Source organism: Ammodytes marinus (genome assembly GCF_949987685.1).
Source record: "Ammodytes marinus genome assembly, chromosome: 5".
Lineage (NCBI taxonomy): Eukaryota > Metazoa > Chordata > Actinopteri > Uranoscopiformes > Ammodytidae > Ammodytes > Ammodytes marinus.
The window spans coordinates 21,709,829-21,733,958 of NC_137234.1; the positions used below are offsets into that span (position 1 = coordinate 21,709,829).

At 41.3% G+C, this 24,130-nt stretch overlaps 1 protein-coding gene across 1 annotated transcript in view; it reads right to left on the reverse strand.

Annotated features, from left to right (window-relative positions):
• Nucleotides 1–22,751, reverse strand: part of itpr2 (inositol 1,4,5-trisphosphate receptor, type 2) — a 62,175-nt gene extending 39,424 nt beyond the window's left edge. The window contains exons 1-25 of the mRNA XM_080027752.1: nt 22,378–22,751; nt 16,367–16,437; nt 14,657–14,775; nt 14,465–14,551; nt 13,763–13,921; nt 12,828–12,926; nt 12,089–12,172; nt 11,824–11,970; nt 8,370–8,465; nt 7,840–7,884; nt 6,298–6,449; nt 5,538–5,637; nt 5,295–5,455; nt 5,064–5,205; nt 4,748–4,906; nt 3,260–3,432; nt 2,795–2,914; nt 2,407–2,589; nt 1,973–2,224; nt 1,708–1,855; nt 1,409–1,556; nt 797–984; nt 542–671; nt 358–415; nt 30–195 (exon numbers count right to left, since the gene is read on the reverse strand). Of these exons, the coding sequence (XP_079883878.1) occupies nt 30–195; nt 358–415; nt 542–671; nt 797–984; nt 1,409–1,556; nt 1,708–1,855; nt 1,973–2,224; nt 2,407–2,589; nt 2,795–2,914; nt 3,260–3,432; nt 4,748–4,906; nt 5,064–5,205; nt 5,295–5,455; nt 5,538–5,637; nt 6,298–6,449; nt 7,840–7,884; nt 8,370–8,465; nt 11,824–11,970; nt 12,089–12,172; nt 12,828–12,926; nt 13,763–13,921; nt 14,465–14,551; nt 14,657–14,775; nt 16,367–16,437; nt 22,378–22,469 (3,279 nt within the window). The 5' untranslated portion in view covers nt 22,470–22,751. The remainder of the gene's footprint in view (nt 1–29; nt 196–357; nt 416–541; nt 672–796; nt 985–1,408; nt 1,557–1,707; nt 1,856–1,972; nt 2,225–2,406; nt 2,590–2,794; nt 2,915–3,259; nt 3,433–4,747; nt 4,907–5,063; nt 5,206–5,294; nt 5,456–5,537; nt 5,638–6,297; nt 6,450–7,839; nt 7,885–8,369; nt 8,466–11,823; nt 11,971–12,088; nt 12,173–12,827; nt 12,927–13,762; nt 13,922–14,464; nt 14,552–14,656; nt 14,776–16,366; nt 16,438–22,377) is intronic.
• Nucleotides 22,752–24,130: the final 1,379 nt, after the last annotated feature.

Genomic DNA, 24,130 nt, shown 5'->3' on the forward strand with positions numbered 1-24,130 from the left:
AGCTCTAATGTCTGGGTCTGTGTGGCTACCTGTTTGAAGGCCTGCAGCACCTCGGCTCTCTGACTGAAGTGTTTGAAGATGAGTTGGAGTGAGCCCGACACCAGTGGGGGGTAATCTTGCATGATGAGATGGATTAGAACCCTCAAGAAAGTCCGGCCACCCTCATCGTCCAGCTCCACAGCACTCAACTCTGAGCTGAAATCATACATATTCATTCACACAGACAATTAATGCACAATGAAGCTTTTTTTTTCAAACAGATGCAATCCTTTCCAATGAGACTGAGGAACCAGATCATTCAAAAACAAAATCGGCTTACATCTTTAATTCATTTTTCTACGTGGATGTTTCACTTACCTCCCTGCAAACATGCTCTCTGCTCTGGTTGCAATCTCATCTATGTCTGGTTCAGAGGCTGGAGACAGAAATAAAGTGAACAAGAGGTCAGTGGAGCCTGGCAGGATGCAGTGGTGAACACCTCATTTGCAGTGGAAAGTAAAAGAAGCTTTAGAATAAGCATTAAACGAATATAAAGTCTCACGTGTTGGTGTCATTGGGAGCATATCGGACACAGAAGAAGAGCCTTCAACTATGGACTTTTCCCCAAATTCTTTCTTGTAGATGGACAACAAGTATGTGATCCTGTAATCCAACCTCACGCTCAGGATGAACTGATAGGGAGGGAGACAGACAGAACACAAAAGTAGAATAAAACATTGGACTGAAACTGTTGAGAAAAATGCCAAATTTGCACCAGGAATAGCCTAAAGTATACTAACAAGCAGGTGGCACTTACTTGCAGGATCTCGATTATCTTCAGCTTGGTGTCCATCACCATGACATCCTCGTTGTCGGGCAGGAAGTGTGCTTTGCCGTAGCGCAGGGAGGGCGGGGTGTCAGGCAGGCTGTGGGGCACGGCTCGACTCATCACCATCTGAGTCATCAGTTCCCCAACTCCGTGGATGGTACGCAGGACATTGTTGCCTAAGCAGGACACATTAAATCAAATGGATGGCCCAGAACTTTTTTTTCCCCAGATCTGCAGTTATTGTCGTCAATCCATTAAACTTAACAACCCTTTTAATGAACCACTTTATTTCCATTTATGTTAAACATTTGCCCCCCCCCCAAACAATTTTAATCTAGTAAGGGTAGTTAGTCTTTCTTTCTCTGATTTGCAGACAGTCATCTGTAAACCCATATCAACATGTCTCTGTTTCTTCATCATTTTGGTTAAACTGGCACCCAGCCTCTGCGCAGAAAAAAGGAAAAAAAATCTACACAAGATATTTATTTTATTGCCAACACTGTGAAACTGCCCCATCCCCTTTTGTATAATTTGAAAAGTTTCACTTAAATTGATCCATGCAACAAAATGATGCACTTATACTGTGTAAACGGCACTGACCAGCCTCTGGACTCTTGTTGAGCTTGTTCACGAAGGTGAGTGGGTGCTGGATAATATCCAGGATGGCCAGCAGAGTGCGTGTGAGACGCAGCAGCTCACTGAAGCTATAGAAGCCAAAGTAAACCAGGTTACGGGCCAGATTCACCACCTGGGAGAAAAATGTAAACAAGCGCAACATAGTTTAAAACTTTACAGTGGCATATAAAAAAAAAACACAAATGAAGCATCGCTTGAGACTGAACATGCCTAAATAAGGATGAAAGTACAAAAATGTGTGCACTGTGTAGAGTTTATCTTACCTCTAGCGTGAGTTCATTCTTATCTTTATCCCCAAATGGAAAAGACTGGCTGACCACATCCTTAAGGTATTCTTCCACAAACTCCATGGTGTGGGCAAACTTCCTCTTCATCTCCTCTCTTGAGGTGTCAGTAGACTCATATTCAAACCTGTGGAGAAACACGATACCAATTTAACATGTGGTGACTCGTGAAATGTGCCCGTACTTGACAGACAAACACACACACACACACACACACACACACACGCTCTCGACAGAAGCTCACTCGTGGATGGTGATCTTGGAGGGGATCTCAGTCCAGAGGCGGGCATAGCGCACGGGCACCACAGCCTCTTGCGGGTCACGGTCCACGTGCATATGCAGCATGAGACGGCAGAAGGAGGCTCTAAGGTTGTAGGGCAGGCAGTCGTCAAACATGCAGCGCAGGATCAGCTCCACGGGCAGCTGGCATGAGATCTGGTTGATGGCGAGGTACTGACGGTCCAGACACATTTTGGCAAACAGGTTGAGCTGGTACCTGTAGAGGAGGGGTATGGGCATGGGGGAAAGGAGAACACAATGGCATGAAGGGATGATTGTTCTCGCAGGTTGGACATGGGAAGGAAATAGGAATAAAACATACACTCTACTACAATTGCTGGTTTTCAGCTACATGGGAAATACTACCTAGCACATGGGACAACTACAAGGAGCAGTTACCTGTAATAGGTAATGATATCTATATCCAACTTGTGGATGCCCTTAGCATCCTGGGCTAAGTGGCGAATGGATTTGCCATGAGGCTCCTTGTGGCTGTCGATCCAGTAGAGCCAAACCTCTTCCTCCTCCACCTCCTCCTGCAGTAGGGAGGTATCCAGGGTGGTCTCCGTGTTAGAAATGAGTCTGGGGGGAGAGGGATAGAGCGTGACATAAGGCAGTTACAACAACACATTACACTCACACTTAGAGCCGCTGCTGCCGACAATATATATTTCACAAGAGGGACACAGGATGTAAACATGCTGTAGAGATCACTGTGTGTTTATAAAAGTTTAAAGACAACAGGCCAAGCTTTAAAATAAATATACCACAGGGTGGTATGACTCACTTGGTCTGTATCAGGATATCTGCATTGGTGGGGTTCAGCATAAATTTACAGATAAGCTCCTGTGTGACGGGGATTGCCGTTTTGTTGGACACACAGAGATCCGACAAATAATCCAGGAATCTGAAAGAGATTACCGTGTTAAAATGTTGAAAATTCTTCATTCTAAAATGTGTAGGTTTTTTTTTATTTTCTTTTTTTCACATGTAAAGCAGAGGGACAAAAATAACCTAAATACCTTAGAATATACAAACTATGCGCACAATAGAGTGGAGAAAACTGTAGGTAAGTAGGCAAGATTCACTCATTGTATTGAATTGCGATAGTGTTCATTCCCCTGTGTTAGAAAATGCATTCAATTAGGAGCCTCACCAGAAAAGTCCTCTGTTTAACAAAATGTTCCTTTATTTTCTATCATATGATTGTTCCAGTGAGTGAGCTAATCTCTGACAGGTGTACATGTCCAACCTGGGCTCTCTGTTGCGCCTCAGCAAGTTTACGAAGGTCTCAATCTCTCTGGCTGTAATGTGTTTTTCCAGCAGCTTGCGGTTGTTGTGCAGCAGGGCCGTGATGGTGTCCTCAGCCAGGATCTCATACCCAATCTGAGACTGCATGATTGTGAACTTTTTGGCTATATACTCCTATGTGGAAAAAGAAACTTAAGGTTACTCATCATGTAAAGGGTAGAAGATGTTATGGGTAGAATAAGTGAAGATGAGAGAAAAAGTAGCCTACAGAGTAACACAGAAAGCACACAAATGTGCTGAATCACAGCATCAAATGTGTTCATTAAGCCAAGGTTACTCCTGAGATCTGCATGTCACTTCCACAGCTTGTTAGCAAGTGAGCGGCGCAGCATGAGCTATAATTGATTAGTCAAGGGTTTTATCTAGGGGTTGGAGTCTATCAATTAATCTGCCGACTTATTTTTTTATTAACTGATTAATCATTTTGCATATAAAATGTCAAAAATAATAACAAGCACACCTACAACTTGAGAGATGGTGCAAGTTACTTCACAAGCAAAAAATAAATGCCATCGACTGAAGTGTGCAAATCTTATTTTCAAAGGTTTAAAGAGCAAATATTTATCGTGTAAATTAGCTAAATGAGTTAAATCGAGAACATGATGTAAATATTTCTCATTGTGGACACAAGTAGTATGGCGTGACTGCATAGCATACAGATGTTTTTCTACTGGCCTTTTTCACAGCAGATAGTGTGGTAGAACAGATATTAGAAACAACATCAACCCTGGCTCTTATTATTGACACATGTGGCTTACCTAATGTCAAAATGTCTCCTGTGAACAAGAGCTATTGCTCTAATGAAGTAGTTAGTATTACCGACTGGGGGGAACAAGAATAAAAAGCAGGAAATGAAAAACGACAACCATGTCTTCTAGTGAGTTACCGGTGTTTACTTCTCGTTTTACTCTTGTAATTAAACCACGCAAATGTAATCTGTCAAATGCTGTGACAGCAGCACAAGTAGACATCCTTGGTCTGTAAAATAAACTCAGTAAGGAGTATCTCGCTAAAGTTAGCCTTAATAGCTCCTAGCTAGCTAGGCAAGTAAGACTGTAGCATCTAAAGTCTAAAACATGTGTATTAATCATAAATCAAACTTTTATTTCTTAATTCAAGAAATATATTAGCTCACTTTAATTAGTAAATGTGTCATTACTTAGGTCTGTTGCTATGCTGATAAATTAAAAGACTGAGCACCACTTAGCCTCCTTGATTAGGGGCATCATTACTGCAGCTGTGGTCCCTGTATAGATTTTTCCTGGCAGTCTGGCAGAACCTCCACTGACAAGCTTCCAGTATAAAATCCACCTGTCTTTCCTTAACCTACCCCCACACACATCCTGACAATGCTAATCAGCCTCACAAAAACTTAATGAAAATTCAATATCAGACAAATAAATTATTAATACATAGTGTCAAAACGTGCCTGGTTCTTGCGATAGTCCTGCTGTGAGTGGCGCAGCACCCTGTAGCAGAGTCTAAACATGTACTTGAAGTGAGCATAGCGCTGGTCTCCCAAATCCTCCAACTTTAGCATTGGACCCTCCCCATTATCTGTGAATGGAGCCTTCAGGATGCCAAAGATCTGGAGGAACAGATATCAGCACGCAATGATGAAGAATACAACCAAGCATAGACAGACAATACTGTATCAGGAAAATACATGGATCAATTCACTTCTTAAACTCAATCTGTCCTATCGTTAAAATGTAACACAGATGGATGTGTGTACTTGTGCAGACCTGGGCGAGGATGTTCTGTTCTCTCATGAGTTTCTGCCGCTCTCGGTTGGGTGTAGAGGTGACCACGGACAGTAGATCCTGGCCGTTGTTTGGCACCACACACACAAAGAAAATCAGGTCCTCCAGGAGCTTAGTCACAAACCTGAAATATACATGAAGGCAAAAAATTAAATCGTAATGAACACCCCCTCCTGTGTCAACTGTGTCGTCATGCCTTGTGTATATCTATACCTCCTCTCATTCTGAGTGATGTTGCAGTGCTGAAGCTTCCTCACTGTAGACTCCAGGACCTTGCTGGCGTCGTTGGCAAAGTCCAAGTCTCTGACCTCGGACAGGGGAACAGACACGATGGCAAAAGCCTCTTTGTCCTCTTTGGTGGGACAGGTGCCAATCTATTGTGCCAGCCAAAATAAAAGTTCTGAATGATGCGTCTGGGTTTGATTTACTACTGTGTGTGTGGGTGCGTGTGCAGACCTTGAGCATGACCGGACGCTCCTCCTCTGCATCGATGGGGACGTTGGTGCTTGTCACCCAGGTGTTGGTGCACAGGTGCCTTAGTCTCACATAGGAGTTTCTAAGGGGAGATGGAAAGTTTTTTTTTTAAGTAGATCATATGCTTAATTATGTACATACATATGCATGGTCCCCAGCATATGAAACCCCTTGTATTGATGAATCCTTGACTTTTCCTCTAAAACAACCATGAGGTTCTGTTTTTTATTTTTAAAACCTTGGGATACATTGCCATGACATTTGGTGCAGACAGCAATAGCCCACACAGGACGAATTGCAATAACTTCAGTGATCCCCAGATTGTTCATCCAGTGCTGTCATGGGGTCAAGCATTTAGCTCAAAGTACCCCTGGGCCTCAATACAGCCATACAGAGCTGCTCTGGTGGCTTTAGACTTCTGTCTAACTGTGTATATCATGCCAATTAAATAAGAAACTTCCATTAGTTTTAGATTCCTGTCCCACTTGTCTGAGAAAGTATCCAAAAACAAGTGTCAGTATATTACAAATGATTATATTACTCACTACAAATGGACCCTTAGTTGGTGAAAATTCACAAAAGCAGATGGTTTGGCATCGAAACAAGTGGCGTTATCTCACCCTAATGGTAGATTTTCTGTCAAGAAGTGCTGTGCACAGTGTTGAAAAATGCCCCCTGTGGATACAACCACAGCAGCTCTAAGTTGTTTTTGTTGCCGTTTGCCTCCGTGTGAGTAACTGACCTGGGCACGAGGCAGTCGGCCCGCTGCAGAGTGGTGGCATCCAGCTCAAAAAGAGAGGCAATGTCATTCCCATGGGGAACAGACACCAGGGTGAAAGCAATCTTCTCTGCTGCTTGATGCTTCCTCCTGGTGAACACAATATCTGTCTCATGCTGAAGCACACAGACACACACAGACACAGACACACACACACACACACACACAAAGTCAGCAGTCTAATAGCTTATATGGAACAGACAGGATTTTAAACTGTCTCTAGAACAATCTTTAAACATACAGTACAAGTATGTTATTTATCAAATTGCTTATTTTGTTGAATATAAAACCAGAAAACTAAAAATGATAAGTTGATAAATATACAATTCGCTAGACAGGCAACTTTTTAACAGTTTCAAGCAGAAACACCAAACATTCACCAGTTTCAGCTCGGTTCTTCGACGCCGATTTGCTGATTTTTATTTGTCTAAAGCAACAGTCAAACACTTTACATTTCACATAAATTAATGATATACAGTATGTGTTGCTAAATTATAAGAAATATATAGTATTATAAAAGGTCTGTGACCAAAAAGTTGAGAATGGACATATTTTGTGTAAAGCTGCCTTCATTTTCCACACATACAGTTTCTCACGCATATATACTGATAAATGAGCCCAACTGTTGATATAATCTATAATTGAGGACCGGCGGATGTGAGCCAAGCTATACTGTCACAGCTTCTTACACTAATGAGGTATCAAGTTAAACAGAAATGTAGCCAGACAGCCAGGACTCCTCTGTGCTGTGTGTTAGACACTGCGGTACATAGGCTGGGTACAGCCTGCGCTGTGCAGATGCAGCAGATAATGGCGAGGGTAATTTCTCCCACTGTTCTCTGCATGTCAATGGGAAGCTCCACAGAGCTGCCTCTGCGCCACAGCTTCTCTATCTACCCACTCCTCCCTCCCCCCCCTCAGCTGGTGAGTCACCCTAGCAGCTTAGCACAGGCGAGTGGACAGCACGTCTGCCTCCCCTCCATCCCCTCTCGCAGGGCACCCCCACACCCAGACGTTATGTAAGGAGCCCCCTGTGTGTCTGAAATTTAGCATGTGCATGAGAAAGTGTGCAAGGCTGAGAGAGTTTGTGTGCCTGTTCCTCGCATTGCCGGAATACAAATGTGCAAGGGCTGAAAGAAAAGTAGAGATGTCTAGATAGAGATACAGAGTTGTTGTGCGCACTAGAACTTGAGTGTGAGAAAACTGATGGTATTGCATAACAAAAGGCTGAGAAGACAGAGAACTGGCCTGAAGTTGGACAAACCATTTTTAACTGCTGAGATTATCATTCTCATCATTAAAACACTCAAGATAATCTTCTCTAGCTGTTCACCAAGACATTCTCTCTTTCAGTCAAGTGCAGTCTGACGCAAATTGCTGGTGTCTGGAATTCTAAATATCCTAATTGACAATGAAATATTGGGGGAAAAGATCTGTTAGCTGAAGCCAGTCTGAGGTTAGGTGTATGTGAGTTTGTGACTGAATGTGCTCGTTTGACTGGCTCACCTCTCCTTTGGGCTCCACCGTGTTGTCTTTGAACTCAGGGTTCACCTGCAGAAAAATGGAGCGGGCCAGTGAGCTTCAAATCTAGAAATCTCTGATGATAATCCTGTCATCAACATTCCCATCACCCAAATCTAACCTATTCAACAGCACAAGATAAGTGATAGTGGCCATAGCAATGGGAATACTGCCACCTACAGCACATCAGTAAAGGAAAAAGACTCAAAACGATTGCCAGTGTAAGCTACTTCCTTAACAGACAGTGTTACTAAACCAAAATGATAAGTAGCTGCAACAAAAATGTAATGCTTTATTTTTAGTGCTATTTTAATTTGGTTCCTGTGTCTTTGTCTGTAACTCTTTGTCTGAAACTGTGGTTCATTGTGCTGCTGCCTGTCTTGGCCAGGTCAACTTTGAAAAAGAGATTTTTAAATCTCAATAGGTTTTTCTCCTGGCTAAATAAAGGTTAAATCAAAATAAATTAAAATGTTATGAAAACAGGAGCATGCCCAAGGTTGAAGAGTGAATCTCACCTCCGCTGCGAGGTAATTCCCAGTTGCCAGGTGTTTGAAGCGAAATAGACTGTTCCACTGTCCGGCGCCGCCTCTACAGGGGTCATAGTGCACAACCTGGCAGAGAGACACAAAATAAGGGACATTATAAACTTAGAAGCAGCATCACTTATTTCTCCACTGTTGATTGTGTTTCTGTCTATCAGTCTGTGCTTGTCTCCGGCTGGGGTGATGCAGTGCACAAGACCTGAACAACATTTTTCACAGTTTTCAGATTATGTCAGTAACGGGTGGTTTTGTGGAGCAGACAGAACACCTCTGTAGGATGGGTTTGCTCTAACAGCAATCAGAGGATATGATGATAGCTGTTATTTAAAGTGACAGTATCTCAAAAACTCAATGAAACAGGGATACATGGCTTCATTTTAAGCACTTGGTACACAAATATCTGTTTAGACCGTATCCCTGCAGTGAGAGTAATCCTATGTGCCAAGCACAACAGGAATTTGTGTTTGTCATACTGGCGCAACCACATGTCAACAACTGATATGGTAACAAGTACGTTCTGGCACGAACAGCACTGAGAAAAAAACAGGAACCTCAATTTAGCAGAAGCTGATAAGAGAAACATGCAGTATAATGGACAAAGAAGTAAAAGGTTAAAGTGGCAGACAGATAGACAGACGTTGTACAGTTTGTTTAAGGTAAGTATGGCCTAAATTAGAGAGGGATTAATTACAACTGTACATTTAAAAGCTTCAAAATACATCATGAGTTGATGTGTATATTTAAAAATTACCTGGACAGACTGTGATTCAACTGGCCCTAACAGGGTCTTCTTATTTTTAGGAATGTTTTGTTAATTTCACTGTACTGTATTTAAATGTAGCCTACATTAAAAAGGCACACTATGCAGGATATTCCTTCAAAAACAGTATAGAGTTATGCAGTACTAATCCCTCTCAATGATCACTTATGCCCAACTAGAATGTGTGCTAGTGTATTTAAATCAGCAGAGTCCCCCCACTCTGGCTTTATTTTTGCATAGGTAGCATTTGTTGGTTGTGTTTTGTAAACATTAGATTCCAACTTGGCTCCAACCCAGCTCCTCTCGAGAGAAACCAAAACATCACCACACACATTCTAGTAGGACATAAGTGATCATAGAGAGGGATTATTTTTGTGTGAATCTATACTTTGCTTTCAACAAATATCCTACATATGCGTTTAACTGCACATAGACCAAATAAAAACTAGAAATGCAATTCCTTGAAGAAATTGCGGTGTGAATGCTGACGCTGCTGAAGCTGATGCTGAAGAAGCTGACGCTTCACTGCTGAATGTTGATGAAGAACGAAGGATGAATATATCTGAATGAACAGAATGGTTGAATAATAGAATGTTTGAAAAATTTGGAAGTTTGAATGGACTTTCTAGCTGAATTGAGGAAGATGAAAGATGAAATGTAATCAGTTCATCTTTGAGTCAGAATCAACATTTGTGCAAAATTTGAAGAAAAACCGTGGAAGCGTTCACGAGTTAATGCAGTCACAAAAGGCAACATCATAGTGACCTTGAAATTTGACCTTTGACCTCTAAACTCTTGTGATGTCATCTCTGAGTCATAATCAACATCTGTGCATAATTTGAAGAAAAACCGTGGAAGCGTTCATGAGATAATGCAGTCTCAAAAGACAATGTCACAGTGACCTTGAAATTTCACCTTTGACCTCTAAACTATTGTGATGTCATCTCTGAGTCATAATCAACATCAGTGCAAATTTTGAAGAAAATCCGGTGAAGTCTAAAATGTTGTGTTGGAATGGGGATTCGAACCCCCGACCCTGTGTTCAGCTCAATCAGGATACGCCCATGTAATGTCCTGTCCATTTTTCCCATCCGCTTTGAATGCGGCTGTGGAGTCATTTTTGGAAAATAAAATGTAAAATCCACATACATATTTTCATATTTTTTCTTATTTTCGGGAACCTATAGCACATTCCACAGGTAATTTCATACTCCTGAAAAAGTTGAACAGTTTGAAAGTTATTTGCGGAAAAGCATTCTCAAACTCTCGACTTATAAAAATTTCACTTGAACTTGGTCTATGTATTCTCTATGGAACCTAAGGGATTGGCGTTTGACCTACATTAGCCTATGATGTCATCGTTGAGTCAAAGACAGGTGCAGGGGTCACCATGGTGACTGAGAGCTAATCAGCCTCAATACAAGTGATCACAGCTGGTGAACATGCAGTTACTGATGTCTCCCCCTCCAGAGCTCAGTGAAACACACTATCCGAAATAATGTCTCTTGCTCGCAAACCGTTTGTCTGACAGACAAAATGAAGATAAAGTGAGAACCAGAAGATTCAGATTAAGATTCAGTGCGAAATTTGGGTCTGTATTGTAAAAAAATTGGTTTGGCCAGCAACTTACAATTGGAGTTAATTTGACATCCGATCATGGAATGTAGCTCCATCCACTCACTGTATAAATTTGATTTTGCGTCGCTTCAAACAAGGCTGGCTCATGTGAAAACTATAAATTTATTGAACATTTTGAATGATGACAATTAAAGAAGGAAGTCGGCTGAATATTTATCTGTTTGAATTAAGTTTCTCGGATGAAGTATGAATGAGGAGTAGCGTTTGGCGTCACGTTTGGACCCTTTCCCTATTAATTAACAGAGAGATTTTTTGTTTAATAAACCTTTAAAATCTCTGAAGTTATACATTTTATGAAAAAATAGTGAATTATGAAAGTGTGCTCCTGTGCAAGACGAACAGGAAAAAGGTTGAATGGAGTTTCTACGATGAAGTATGAATGAGTAGGAACGATCATAATTTTGCATGAAATATTAAAATTCATAAAAGTTGAATTATCTCAGAATTTTGCGGAGGTTCAAAAAAATTCTGAATCATACAAATGAATGTACTGAATTAGCTGAACATTTAGAAGGTACAAGGAAGTTTGTGGGAATAAGTATGAATGAGTAGAAAGGATTTGAATATTTTTCATCAAACGTTGAAAAAATATGAAATTATGATTTTTTTTTTTACATTTTGAAATGGTTGAAGTATGTTGAAGTTGTTGAAGTTCTTTAAAGTGGCGGAATAAAAATAATAATTTGAAAACTGTAGGATATCAGTTATCGGAACACTATGAACATTATTATTTTTTTGTTTTTTTTAAGATATTTTTTTGGCATTTTTATGTTTTATTGATAGTGTGTAGAGACAGAGTTGAAATGGGGCAGAGAGAGGGGAGTGACATGCAGAGAACGACCGCGGGCTGGAATCGAATCCGGGTCCGCTGCTGGCCGAGGCCCATTGGGGGGACGCCCTACCAACTGAGCTAAGGGCGCCCCCAGCATTATTCTTTCTAAAGATTTATATTTTTTTTTAATGAAGTAGCATCATGAAATTTGGAACCTATTAAAAAGAGATGTTTTTCCTTTTCGGTGTGCCTTGTACCTCTATCTCCCAGAGAGCCTTGGAGCTGGTGGCGGAGGTGGCAGACTGTCGCAGCGTGGTCCTGAGGAAGACATGCTGCTGCTTCTTGTACTCGTCACCAGTTAGAAACTTCTCCTGCTCAGCGTGAAACAGCCTCACTACGTCCCCCTGACAGAGCACACACACACACACACACAAAAATATGAGAACTGCTGTATGATAACTCCACGCTGTTAAAAAATGCAAAGTTCATGCAATAAAAAGATAGACTAAAAAGCATACATACCCCCTTCAGCACATCTTCCCTATAGTCGCTAAACTTCATGAACAAGGCCACTTTCCAGCTGGTGTTACAGTTAACGGCATTTACCTGCAGCATGAAGCAGAGAGGAGTATTTTTTATCCCACATGTTGTCTGATGAACTCCTTCTAACAACACCCCTTTTGTGGATGTATACGTTTCAACTACAGTTAAAGCTGTAGTTCGTAACTTCTGTTGCCCCCATGAGAAATTCTGAGGAATTTACAACAACACTGTCGCCGCATTTACATGAGGTAAGCCTTTAGTGATCACACATGGATTTTATGTCTGCTGCTGTACGTCCAGGTTTTTTCTTAGCAGTAGAATCAACAACTGATAAATGTATTGGGCGCTTCTTAGGATTTTTCTGAGCTCCTGCGTCAGCGTCAGGGGGGGCGGGGGGGGGGGGGGCAGTGTGTGAACGCTGACGTACTGAGAAATACAGAAAGTTTTGTGGAGCCGAAAGGCTTAATCAACTTTGTGTCAACTCATTTGGTGATGGCTTGAATGTAACCGACATTAATTTATATGAAAAAAGTATGCACTATAGCTTTAAAGCATTACATATTTGTACGATAGATCTTTGCATTTAAAACTATTAGATAAACTGTAGCCAGAAAACAGGCTGCAGGTTTTTTTCCTTCTTTTCTTGTCGTTGGCTTTTATCTTGCAACAGCTGTGTGTCTCAGCTATGACAGAAACAACATAAATGAACATGTCCCACCTCTTTGCAGCCCAGGTTGTCCAGCAGCTCGATGTTACTGGCATGAAGGGGCTGCCCTGCGTTCACTGGCATCAGCACCACCTTGTCTCCAACCACCACCTTCAACCCAATTAAAGATACAGTCATATCCCAGCAGGAAACACAGCTTGGTAAAGTTCCAGCAGTGTTTCAATGTATCAAACAGAGAAGTAAGAGTGTGTCCATGCAAAGGCTTTGTTTAAGGTCTGCAAAAATCCTCTTATTTAAAAAGGGAAGAAAAAAAGGCAACAGACTGAGCTTCCCAACAGAGAGTGGAAAACATAATTATTCATTACCGTGTTGGTCGGGCATGAATGAAGTTTACAGAGATGTGGTCAGACTGAAAAGAACGCTACCTTATATTGTATACTATCAGCACTTGCATAATACATGCTCTCTAAACCAGCTCTAATACACTATACACAGTCAACTGTATCGCATGTTAAATCAGCCACACACAGGCAAACTGTGGCTTCAGAAATGCGTGGCTCATCTCACTTATTCCAATGCCATGTTTGGAATACTTAAAAAAATATGGAAAACAATGAAGCCAACTGGGTGCTTTTAAAACCTAAAAGGTCTTCATGCAATGGAAAGGCCGGTGCATCCATGCTTTTTCATGTGTCTGACCAGATAATGCACAAACACCATGCACAATCAAGAGCAATACCTTTAACCATAGGATGCTAAAGCCAAAAGGGGAAGGACAAAATCAGAAATGTTACAGGACAAACAATGAACTGACGAGTGTATAGGATGGAGAAAAATCAGCTTGCATATCTGCTGTACTTGTCACAGAGAAGAATGTTAAGTTGTTGCACAGTAATTAATTTATGTGTGTGTTTGTGTATGTCTGTCTGTCTGTCTGTGTGTCTGTCTGTCTGTCTGTCTGTCTGTCTGTCTGGAGGGAAGCCTACATTGTCTCCTTCGCTGCGGAGCTTCCAGAAGGGCTGAATGTAGAACCAGGAGCCCTCGTTCCCGGCAGGGTCCAGAGAAACTCGCATGGCGTTCTTCTCAAGCAAAGCAGGGAGACGCTTGTTCACCGTCAGGTACTTATTGCTCTTAATGTGCAGGAGCTGAGACAAGAGAATCAGGGTGTTTAGATACTACAAATACAATTTACTCCATTTAAAAAAGGTAAAAGTCCTGCACCTAAAATTGTATAAAAAGTAAAAAAAATATTTTAGGTATAATCAAGGAAATCTTAGCTCTACAACTATTTACTGTGAGGTCAAGTTGGGTCAATAGCAAAGCAGCGTGTTCTATTCTTCATGTGTTTTGTATGGAAAAAATATTCATCTGTAAAGTAACTGGTGACTAAAGTATTTGTAGTGGATTCAAAAGTGTAATATTTCCCTTTGGATTGTAGTGGCAGAGGCATTCAAAAAGTCAAATGAACAGCAGTTAAATATGTAGTGGCCTCTGTCGATTGAAACCCTCAAAACAAGTCTTTTTCGCAAACAGGGAAGCTAAATACTGGACTTTTCCAAAGTTGCCTTTAACATCAGGGATTGGATGACACTAACACAACCTTTGTAAACAAGAAAACAAAGAACAGGGATGTGGACTCAAGACAATCTGACGCCCCGCAGGTGTTTGCTGAAGAAAAGGGCCCGTACCTGGATAACACTACTGTATTTGACCACTTCTCCCAGGAGTTTCTTGTTCTCCGATTCATTCTGCTTCTGCTCCAGTTCCGCTGCATGCTGAGTAACCAAACAGAGATTTACTTAAGCTTTGAAAAGCAAATGAGAGAGATCTAAGAGGAAGATTGTGATAAAAAAAAAAAAAAAAAAAAAAAAGGATTCTACCTGTAACTTCTTAAACAGGTCTCCCTGTGTGTTGTTGTTTCCCTGTTTTCCTTGTTTTGCCTTCCAGAACTGCTTCTGGGCCGAGTATCTGTTCATGGGACACACCTTAAAGAGGCAATCTGGAGAGGAGGAGGAGGAGAAGCATTCAGGCACAGAGGAATACGTCTGGGTGAATTAGTGCAGGGTATCTGCAGGTTTCAGCATGTCAAATTTAAGACTTTTTAAGACCTTTTTAATACCATCTTGAATGAAATTTAAGACCTAAAACACAATACATATAGGCGATATTTGGGGGGTCCAGCTGTATTACAACCCAAGTATAGCTTGTGTGAGACTCATTCAAGTTTACGTTTTGTCTGTTTATTGAACATAAAGTGATACTCATTTATATCAGAAGCTAGGAAGAAAGTAGCCTCTCTCAGGGTGTCTGCACATTACCATGGCAAATCTACAAACTACACTACAGTATATGCTCTGTAGAGTTTTATTAAGTTTGAATATCAAATATTCAATGCACTTTAGCTAACAACTGCTGTCTAATTACAGAAAATAAAAAATGTTCAGCAGTCTGAATGAAGACAATGTCCCCCCGCATTTACCATCAAATAAATATAAGATCACTGTAAAGGCAACGTGAAAACCCATCATTACCACCTTTTCAACCTATTAGATGTTTAGATGTACCCCCCCCCGAGGTAGTAAAATTCCCAGAACAATCTCTTGCACCTTTCTTCCCCCGTTCCGCAACGGTCGCATTTATACAGCAGGGCGGAGGGCCGAAATTACGGCATATTCCCGGCTTTCACTGGCTGTGTAAAAGGGGCTAGAGAGAGAAGCAGAGACTCACGTCTCACTCTTTGAGCTCACGGCAATGCGACCCGAATGACCGTCTGATGAGCAGCTATTAATTAATAAATATAGATACATAAACATTTTTACTAAACACAATAAATCTGTTTGTTTCTGTGTGATTTGCGTTTGGGTCAGTAGCCTACCTACATCGCCAGCGGGCGGGTGATTGCACACCTACGGAGTAGTGGCAGTATGTGGTCAAGGGGTGAATAAAGCCAGCCATGATATTTGTCGTCCACCCTCCACCTCTCGCTGAATTTACAATAGCAGGGCATGCATTTCGCTGGGTCGTTCTCCCCTTTCTTGCTTTCACACGACCAACTTCAAATTCGGAGGCAGGGGACACACATTCTTCTTCTATGCTACGTTTATATGCGGATCACAGCCACACACGGCCGTACTGTCTCTAGCGTAGTGTCGGACTTTTATATGATCAGTCAGTTAGAAAGTAGCCTCTCTACATCTCCTTCTCTGAAAGTCGCGGAAGAAAAAAAGTATATAACATTGAATGCCCTGACAAATTTAAGACCTTTGAGTAACGGATTTAAGACCAGCATATCAAATTTTTAATGAATTCAAGACTTTTTTAAGGCCTTAATTTTAGAAACATGAATTTAATACTTTTTAAGACTTCCGCGGACACCCTGTAGTGGGTCTTAATGTGGTGAATTTGCATTTTTTGAGGTGAAAGGTTATTTACCCAGGAGAGGGCCTGTAGAGCCACTCAAACACATTAGAGCTTCTCTAAAAACCACAGTGTTGTGTAACACAACATAGAGCGCAAAGGATCTGGTCAGCCTTGACCGCTTTAAAAAAATAACTTTTTTGAACCAGTGCGACCATTATATTCCTACAAACCTCTGAACTTTTTAGGAGGGTTTGCCAGGTCTCCAGCTTCAGGCTGGACCACACACCTGTCATCGACGAGCCTGCACAGAAGAGCACAAAATGATCAATTTGTAATGTTTATGTGCATACAGGGAAACGGATATGCAAGTGTAAAGCAATCAGTCGGCAATTGATACTATCCTTGTCAGTAAATCAAATCCTTTGAAGATACAAATTTACAAGGCGCAAACGGTAATCCGACTGTGGCATCACAGTCGAATGCAAATACACAAAGCAGAGCCTCCGACTATTACAACCGATCATTTGAATACACCAGTTGAAAACCGTGCTCGCTCCACAGTTGATTGGCCACCTGCAGGATGAAAAGCTCAGCTGGCAGCGAAGGAAAAAGAGTAACGGACGGCTAGGTTTGCCATTATATCCACTTCCTAAGAGCTCTCCCAGTATCTGGATTGATGCTATGAACATTTCTGGAAGGAGCTCATCTAGTTTTAATGCAGCTTTGATCTCCATCTCGAGGATAATCAGTGGGAGATCTGCTCAGTCTTGTTTGTATCAAGATGCATAAAGCAGGTTAACAGGACATCCAAGTTTCTGTGGATTTCACATGGTGCACAGTATAAATGGATGTTTTCATTTAAAATAGCAAAAGTAAAATGAAGGATTGTATCCGTTACAGGGTTCGACATAACGTATAGCCCGATGGCCCGGGGCCAGTAAAATCATATGCAGGGCAAGTTGATTGGCCAGTCACTGTCCCGCCCGGGCCAGTGACTGGCCAATCACAGTTCAGTATCTTTTTGTAGACTACATCATGGTTCATTGAAATGCGCGTTGAGAGTCGTAATGAAAGCAGTGTTTATTTAAGACTCAATATAATAAACCTAATATAAAATACATTTTTTAATGAAAGGCCAGTGGACAAACGATGCGTGGGCGTTTTGACAGGCGGAGCAACAAGCGGGTGCACTCTCGCTCCGTTGGCAGAGCTGCCTATCGTCCGCCTGCGAGTCGACAAATCAATCGACTTGCTTTGCCCCCTTTATTTCTTCCCACAGCAGAGGTTGAGGTGCAGAAAATGATAACTGCGCGTTTCCTTTATCTGCCGACGTAATGTTACAGTATTTGCATGCAAGCCCCAATGGTAATACAAATGAGAGGCGTTATTTAAACGCTGTGAATGCGTCTCCGGTGATTGTGTCGGTTGTAGACAGAAACGAACGGAGGGACTCCGCTCACTGTACAGTTCCTATAGTCGCGCAGTTTGGCACTGTGTTTTCAGGCTCGAGACATCCAATCAGATCGCGGAAGTCTTTCCCTTTGAAATCGCTAACGGGGAGAATACCCCCGGTTATTATTTTAGCCACAAACCACAGTTCATCTGCGCGGCGGCTCACTCGCTGGCTAGATCACACGGTGAAACGCTGCTGTGATCGGACGAAGGCATTGTGTGTTTCTAAGGTGATTTAACGTCATAGTCTTAGACGAGCGTTTAACTTATGCTGCATATTTTGCACTGCATTGTTTTTTATCAATAGTTTGAAAAAATGGTCCCACACCGGACTCTTATGTGAAGCTGACACTTCATGGAGAAGTGACACTCCTGCAGCGCGCTCACGACCAGACGTGAACTCACATACACGGTGAAATCTCCCATTAAAAAAACTGCATAACCCACTGATTTTTGGATTTCTATTCTATTTTTAAAGTCAACTTGAGCGCAAGTGGAAAACCGGTTATTCGGTCGACACATTCACATCCCTAATGCATATAGAGAAAGTAATAAAAACAGCCTACCACACATGACTTCTGCAGGTGAACTATTCATTAAACTGCCCAAATTCAAGAATAAAAACAACCATCAAACTACTGGACTTTAAAATACTGGCCGACTCTTTCAACATACTTTTAGTTGTAGGCTTCTAATTCAATATGTTTGCCTGGTTTTATATTATGTGTATGAGCAATATCAACATTTCATATAATTAACTAAAATAAAAATAACCAAATCTAAAGGGAATATCTATACTGTTACAGTATAGATATTCCCTTTAGATCTGGTTATCTTTCTTTATTTTTCTAATACAGGTATTATAATTATTGACACTAAATTATGAAAAAAAAAAAAGTGTGTGCAGGGCCAGTGAAAATATACAAGGGGCCAGTAAAACTCGGACCCACTGGCCCGGCGGGCCAGTAGGAAAAAAAAGTTATGTTGAACCCTGCGTTATTAAAAGACTGAGCTTCTCTGTGAAGTCTACAGTAGGTTGCTAGAGCACGCATAGGCTGCTGCCACCAGAGGAAACAATGTGGTTTCTGAGCAGGGTTGATTAGAGGGCATTTGAAGGGTGTCATCCAGTTAATAACTGCTTTGTTTCCCCACATTCAAGCCTTCATCTAGTCACTGAGCGTTCTCTACAAACTAAGAGATGTTTGGTGGTGCACAGCAGGTCAGCGAAATCCACATTTTTGACAGTCAGGTAAACTAATAGAGTTAATCAAGAGCAAATGATTTTTGTTCACACGAGCTGACAGGCCTGAATTATTGTTGCAGAGGAGTATTACATAAGTGAGCAAACACAATGTGCCAAGTGCTCACATGGTTGGCATTCATTCATACAGCCCTCCTGAACATTTAAAAAAAGCTTGTATCTGCATGACGTCATATATCGGTGGGTAGAGAGATGAAATATGCCTGATGAAATAAGGTTTGTATTGTCGTTGGACCATTTCCCAGGGGGTAAATTAACCCAGGAGGAAATCTTTATGGACAATAGGTAACCCTGGTTTAAACATGGCTTTGTGAAAAAACAAACCTGTTAAACAAGATTCATTTCTACATCACATTATGTTAGTGGCCAACACAGAGAATACTGCGGGCAGACTGGACAGGCAGAGAGCCCATTAATTGGTTGCATTGGAGTAGTAAAAGCAGGCAAACAATAGAGACTGGAAAAAGAGCAATTTACAAACAGAATGATTAAAACATTGGGCACAGGCTTTCTTTTTGTGACTCACATTTTCCATTAACTATTATTGTCAAGTCAGGACAAGACCATGTCTGTAATGGTCAATTTAAGTTAATAGGATGTAAGAGTAGGCTACACTTTAGTCGAGATCTAGGGTTTTATCGTTAAAATTCACTTCACTGAGGAAGTTTTTACGTGTGTTGTTTAGGACAAACTGTATCTGTAGGTTGTCCGCAGTTTAACAGTAGAAGTAAAGTTGTAACTTCAACCTGCGGAAATGTATTCAAACACCAGCTAAGAATTTATATAGGAAAGACTCCATATGTGCACAAGCGCGTCCATTCATCCACTGGGAGAAACATACATAGTGCACAATTCAGCCGATTCATACAAAAGCTGGCAGCCCTGTTGAAGTGAGATGAGCCGTTTGCCATCAGTTCCACGGCAGTTGAACAGTGTCAATCCACAGGCCCGGTATTATTTTCCCTCTCCGCTCTGTATCGAGCTAACATCTAAATGAGAAACAATAGCACCCAACAGGAAGCAGAATGGAGTACTAAATGGCTAAACAGGAAAGCTCTCTCTGGAAAAGTCCCATAAATAAGTAACCTTAACTCCGCAGAGAGCCGGGCTTTAGTTCAAACAAGAGAGGCAGCCCGACACTCACAACGAGTGCCTCAGTTACACAGAGTTAAACATAAACCAAAGATACATCTACCAGGCTGGACGCAGACAAGCTAATTTTAGCTCTGTTGTTTATTGGATTAAGACAACACTAACACAGAAAAAATCCTGTCACAGAGTGTAATGCAGAGCAGCAGGTTTGAGCAGTTTCTTCTGTTTTGGGGTTTAACAAGGACAATCAAAAGGTCACAAGAGAAATGACTCCTCTCCAACAAAACTGCACACATGTGATTTGGGATTTGTACAACCAACGTCTGTTATTGCATGTTTCAACCTGCTGATAAAGCAGCCCGTTGAACTTACTGAGAAACACACTTCCTCCTTGTTAAATCATGTCCTGTCATAGGAAACTCATTAGGGAAAAATAAACCTAGACAAACACGTAAAATGATGGACACATGATTAACAGATTTTTGTCAGGTAATGAATGCATCTCTCGTCTTATATTGCAAGTCCACAATAATGTAGGAGAAAAAATTATTTCCTGAATTTCCAAAATGAAGCTTTCTGACGATTAAAAACATGGGTACAGTGCAATGTCATCCATGAGGTCAAGCTCATTAATGGGTCAGGTAAATGACCTTGTAGGAAGCTCAAAGGTGCTTTGGCCTCCCGATTGTTTGCAATGTAAGGTGTGTGAGGAACTCGCAGATTTAAGGTTATCCTGAGCAAACATGGGCATGAGTAGCCTTGCGTAGGCTGTGGCTCAGGGAGGTTCCTACAGGGTCTATGACTTTAGATACTGCCCGCCGCTCTCTCTGGCACAGCACAGCCTTGATGAAATACTCTAGTCTAGCGCTCCTGTCAAAACCACATGAGTTATTGAATTGCTGATAAGAATTCCCCTTCTTTGCCTCACAATAACAAGAGCAGTGCAGGTGCAGGATTGTTGCACTTTCCCATTTAGAAATGTTTTGCCTTTCCACCATGTGTGTCTGTGTGCTGCTGCTGCTGCTGCTGCTTACATTTGCATTGGCACAGGTCTTTGGCGTAAAGGGAGCTTTTCAGCAAAATAAAGTAGGTTGGGTTGTTTGCACTCCTGCAGATAGAGAGGCAGGGAACATGGTTCCGTTCAAGCAGATTGTAGGCCTAGGTACTGACATGTTTTGTTTTGATCCTGCCCAGCGCCAGGCGTTGAAGATGAGGTCTTTCAACATCTGAATGTGCCAGCTGCTGCGAAGTTAATGTTGGCAACGAGGACTTTGAGGGAGAAAACAGGAACGAGACGCAGCGAGTGAGAAACACTGGCGAGAGAGTGAAGGAAAAAGGGAGAGGAGGTGGGTGGGGCAGACTCATTCCTCAGGGCCAGATCTTTCCACCGCTTATTCTGCAGGCTCAGAGGCCAGAGTGCACCCGGAACCAGCCAGGGATTTCACCTCACTAGCACTGAGGCTGTCAGCTCAGGAGGAACTAAGGCAAAACAAACTGTTGTTAGTGGCATTTCTTTTGGCACCGCTGTGTTTCCTTCACACTTCTACACAGCCTTAATGAGGTCAGCCTGAAGACAAACAAAAAGTCACATCACACTTGTTGCACACATGCAGTGGTTCCATCACAAGAATATGTCCATGAGCACCCTGACAAAAACTTATCAGGTTGTACATTTTGATGTTATTGCTTTTTCTTTCCCATCCTGTTGCTTGTATTGAAACTATCAGTCCCCCAAATCCAAATATGACTCAGATCTAGTCCAAACCTGGCTGCTGTGCTATATTACGCAATATGGAAGATTGCCAGGAAATTTAGAAATGGTTTCTTGTTTTACTCAAGTAAATAATATATAGGCCTACCCATTTAAGTTTCTTAGAGGACTGATATTTAGGGTATCTTAACAGATATACAGGCAAAATCCAAACACGTGAAAAAGGTCTACATTTCCCTAGCATTTTTGTTTGCTGACCTACATGACAGGGTAACTTGATTCTGCAGCACAACAACTGATCGTAACTGGTCTTCCTTACTACAAATTAATGAAAAACAGACACTCCTCCCTTCTTATTTTGATGAGGGCCTCCTCCTGTCCCCGAAATTTCTGGGTCACAGCCAAATAATCTCCTTGTAGGCCTACCTATTACCACTTGTCTACCTGAGTCACACACACGCTGCTTTCGCAATGCTGTTCAATTTGCGTATAGCCTAAACGTGAAGAATATTTCCTGACAGGCAGCGTTTTGCGCGCTGAGGGGCCATGGCCATAAATCGCAATTTAAAGTTTTGACTTAAGCAGTTAACAGCGAGTATATAAAGATGAAGAGACGGAGAGGTGGGGACGGGTGTAAAGTGAAAGTAATAAAATATGCGGATTAAGCCATATGGACGCCCCCACTGTGCAGCAAGTGAGTGGCTGGCAAGCAGCAGTGAACATACCCCAAAGTACTGATGAAGCCATTCACCGAGCCTTCCGCATAAAGAGACACAATGTCTCCAATGTGAAGAAAACTGGATCTGTGATCTGACATTTTCACTGAGTAGGCGTTGTAGATTCGTCCCGGTTGTCCATCTATAAAACGAATGGTAGGCTACTTCTTTTCGGGTGAAGTAATCCACACGTTACAGCGCCTCCAGTTTAGCTGCACTCCTCACATTAACATCCATACTTCCTCCAGCTCTGCATTTCAACAAGTCGGTTGAGGAAACAGCGAAAGCGAAAAAAAAACAATGAAAAGGATTCAAATGAAAAATAAATGGTGTCGATTTTTGTTTCAAATGTGCGCTGTTTTTTTTTTTTGACTTTTTCAACTTCTTCCTGTATGTCAGACCGGAGAGTGCTCCTCTTCACACTTCAGGGGGAGGAGACTGCTGCTGTCGGGGCTGTGAGCGAATTCCGCTCAATGAAAGCTTTCGGTTTTTTTATGCAGAGCAGGAAAAGTGCAAAACACCAGTCGTTCAATTTTGACTTTCCGTAGAAAATATGAATTTAGCTGTAGAGGTAGACAATTGAAAAACTTTTAGAGATTAAGGGAGATTAACTAAAGGTCTAAACAAAGGCTTTCACAGATCTAACTTTGCATGATAGGACTAATACACTATATGAACCTAAACATTATTTATATCAGATAGATAGATAGATAGATAGATAGATAGATAGATAGATAGATAGATAGATAGATAGATAGATAGATAGATAGATAGATAGATAGATAGATAGATAGATAGATAGATAGATAGATAGATAGATAGATAGATGATTAATTTCACAATGTCAGTTATGTATTTTAATATTAAACATGCTGGTTCTCCATAAACCACAGCTTTATTTCAGAAGAAAAAAAAGCCATGAGCTTTATAGCAGATAGAGAATAGAGAAGACAACTCAACGATGTTATTCATGAATCACACATTCATATCCAGTCAACATGTTCTCACATTATCTGGTTATCGTCATCAAAATATTCCAGTTGTGTAGGCCTGGTACCTATTTTTATTATAGAACTGTTGGCTGCATTGGACACACCATTCTCAGTGATGCATTGTTCACAGTCTCACTCAGGAGCAATTGACAAAGACTGAAACACAGATTATGAGTAAATGTCTGGATGAATCTTCCCAACAGCTGGTGGCAGCTCTAATGACTTTTTCTGCTAAATGTGGATTTGTTCCCCTTTTTGTAGCCTACATTTGTTTTGGATTTTGCACTACAGGGCCACATTGCCCAAGCCCCACAGTCTCATTTTATTATTTATCAGTAGCTTCTATCCTGTAATACATGGATGCCACTCAAAGAAAGTAAATAAATACATTTCCTCAAGTGCTGCACTAAAGTACAATACACAGGCACTTGAAACTTACTTGAATATTTGTATTTTACACCCATTTATTTTACAGCTAGGCTATATACTAGTTTATTTTCAGATTAGGTTTTAATATATATATATTGTTTAAAGTCTGATAAGATGAAACCAAAGGATTGTCAAAGACTGAGCCTGTGAACCTTACAACAATAAAAAAAAACAGTTTTTAGCAGTTCTATCAAATGGACTTCTCTGAGCAACAATTCTTGATGATGACGATGATGATGACAATGATTTTTTTGTGGGACATTTCATAGACATTGAAAGTTTGAGCCACATAACATACAAATTGACAACCATGTTACAATCATGGCACATAGACTTGAAAT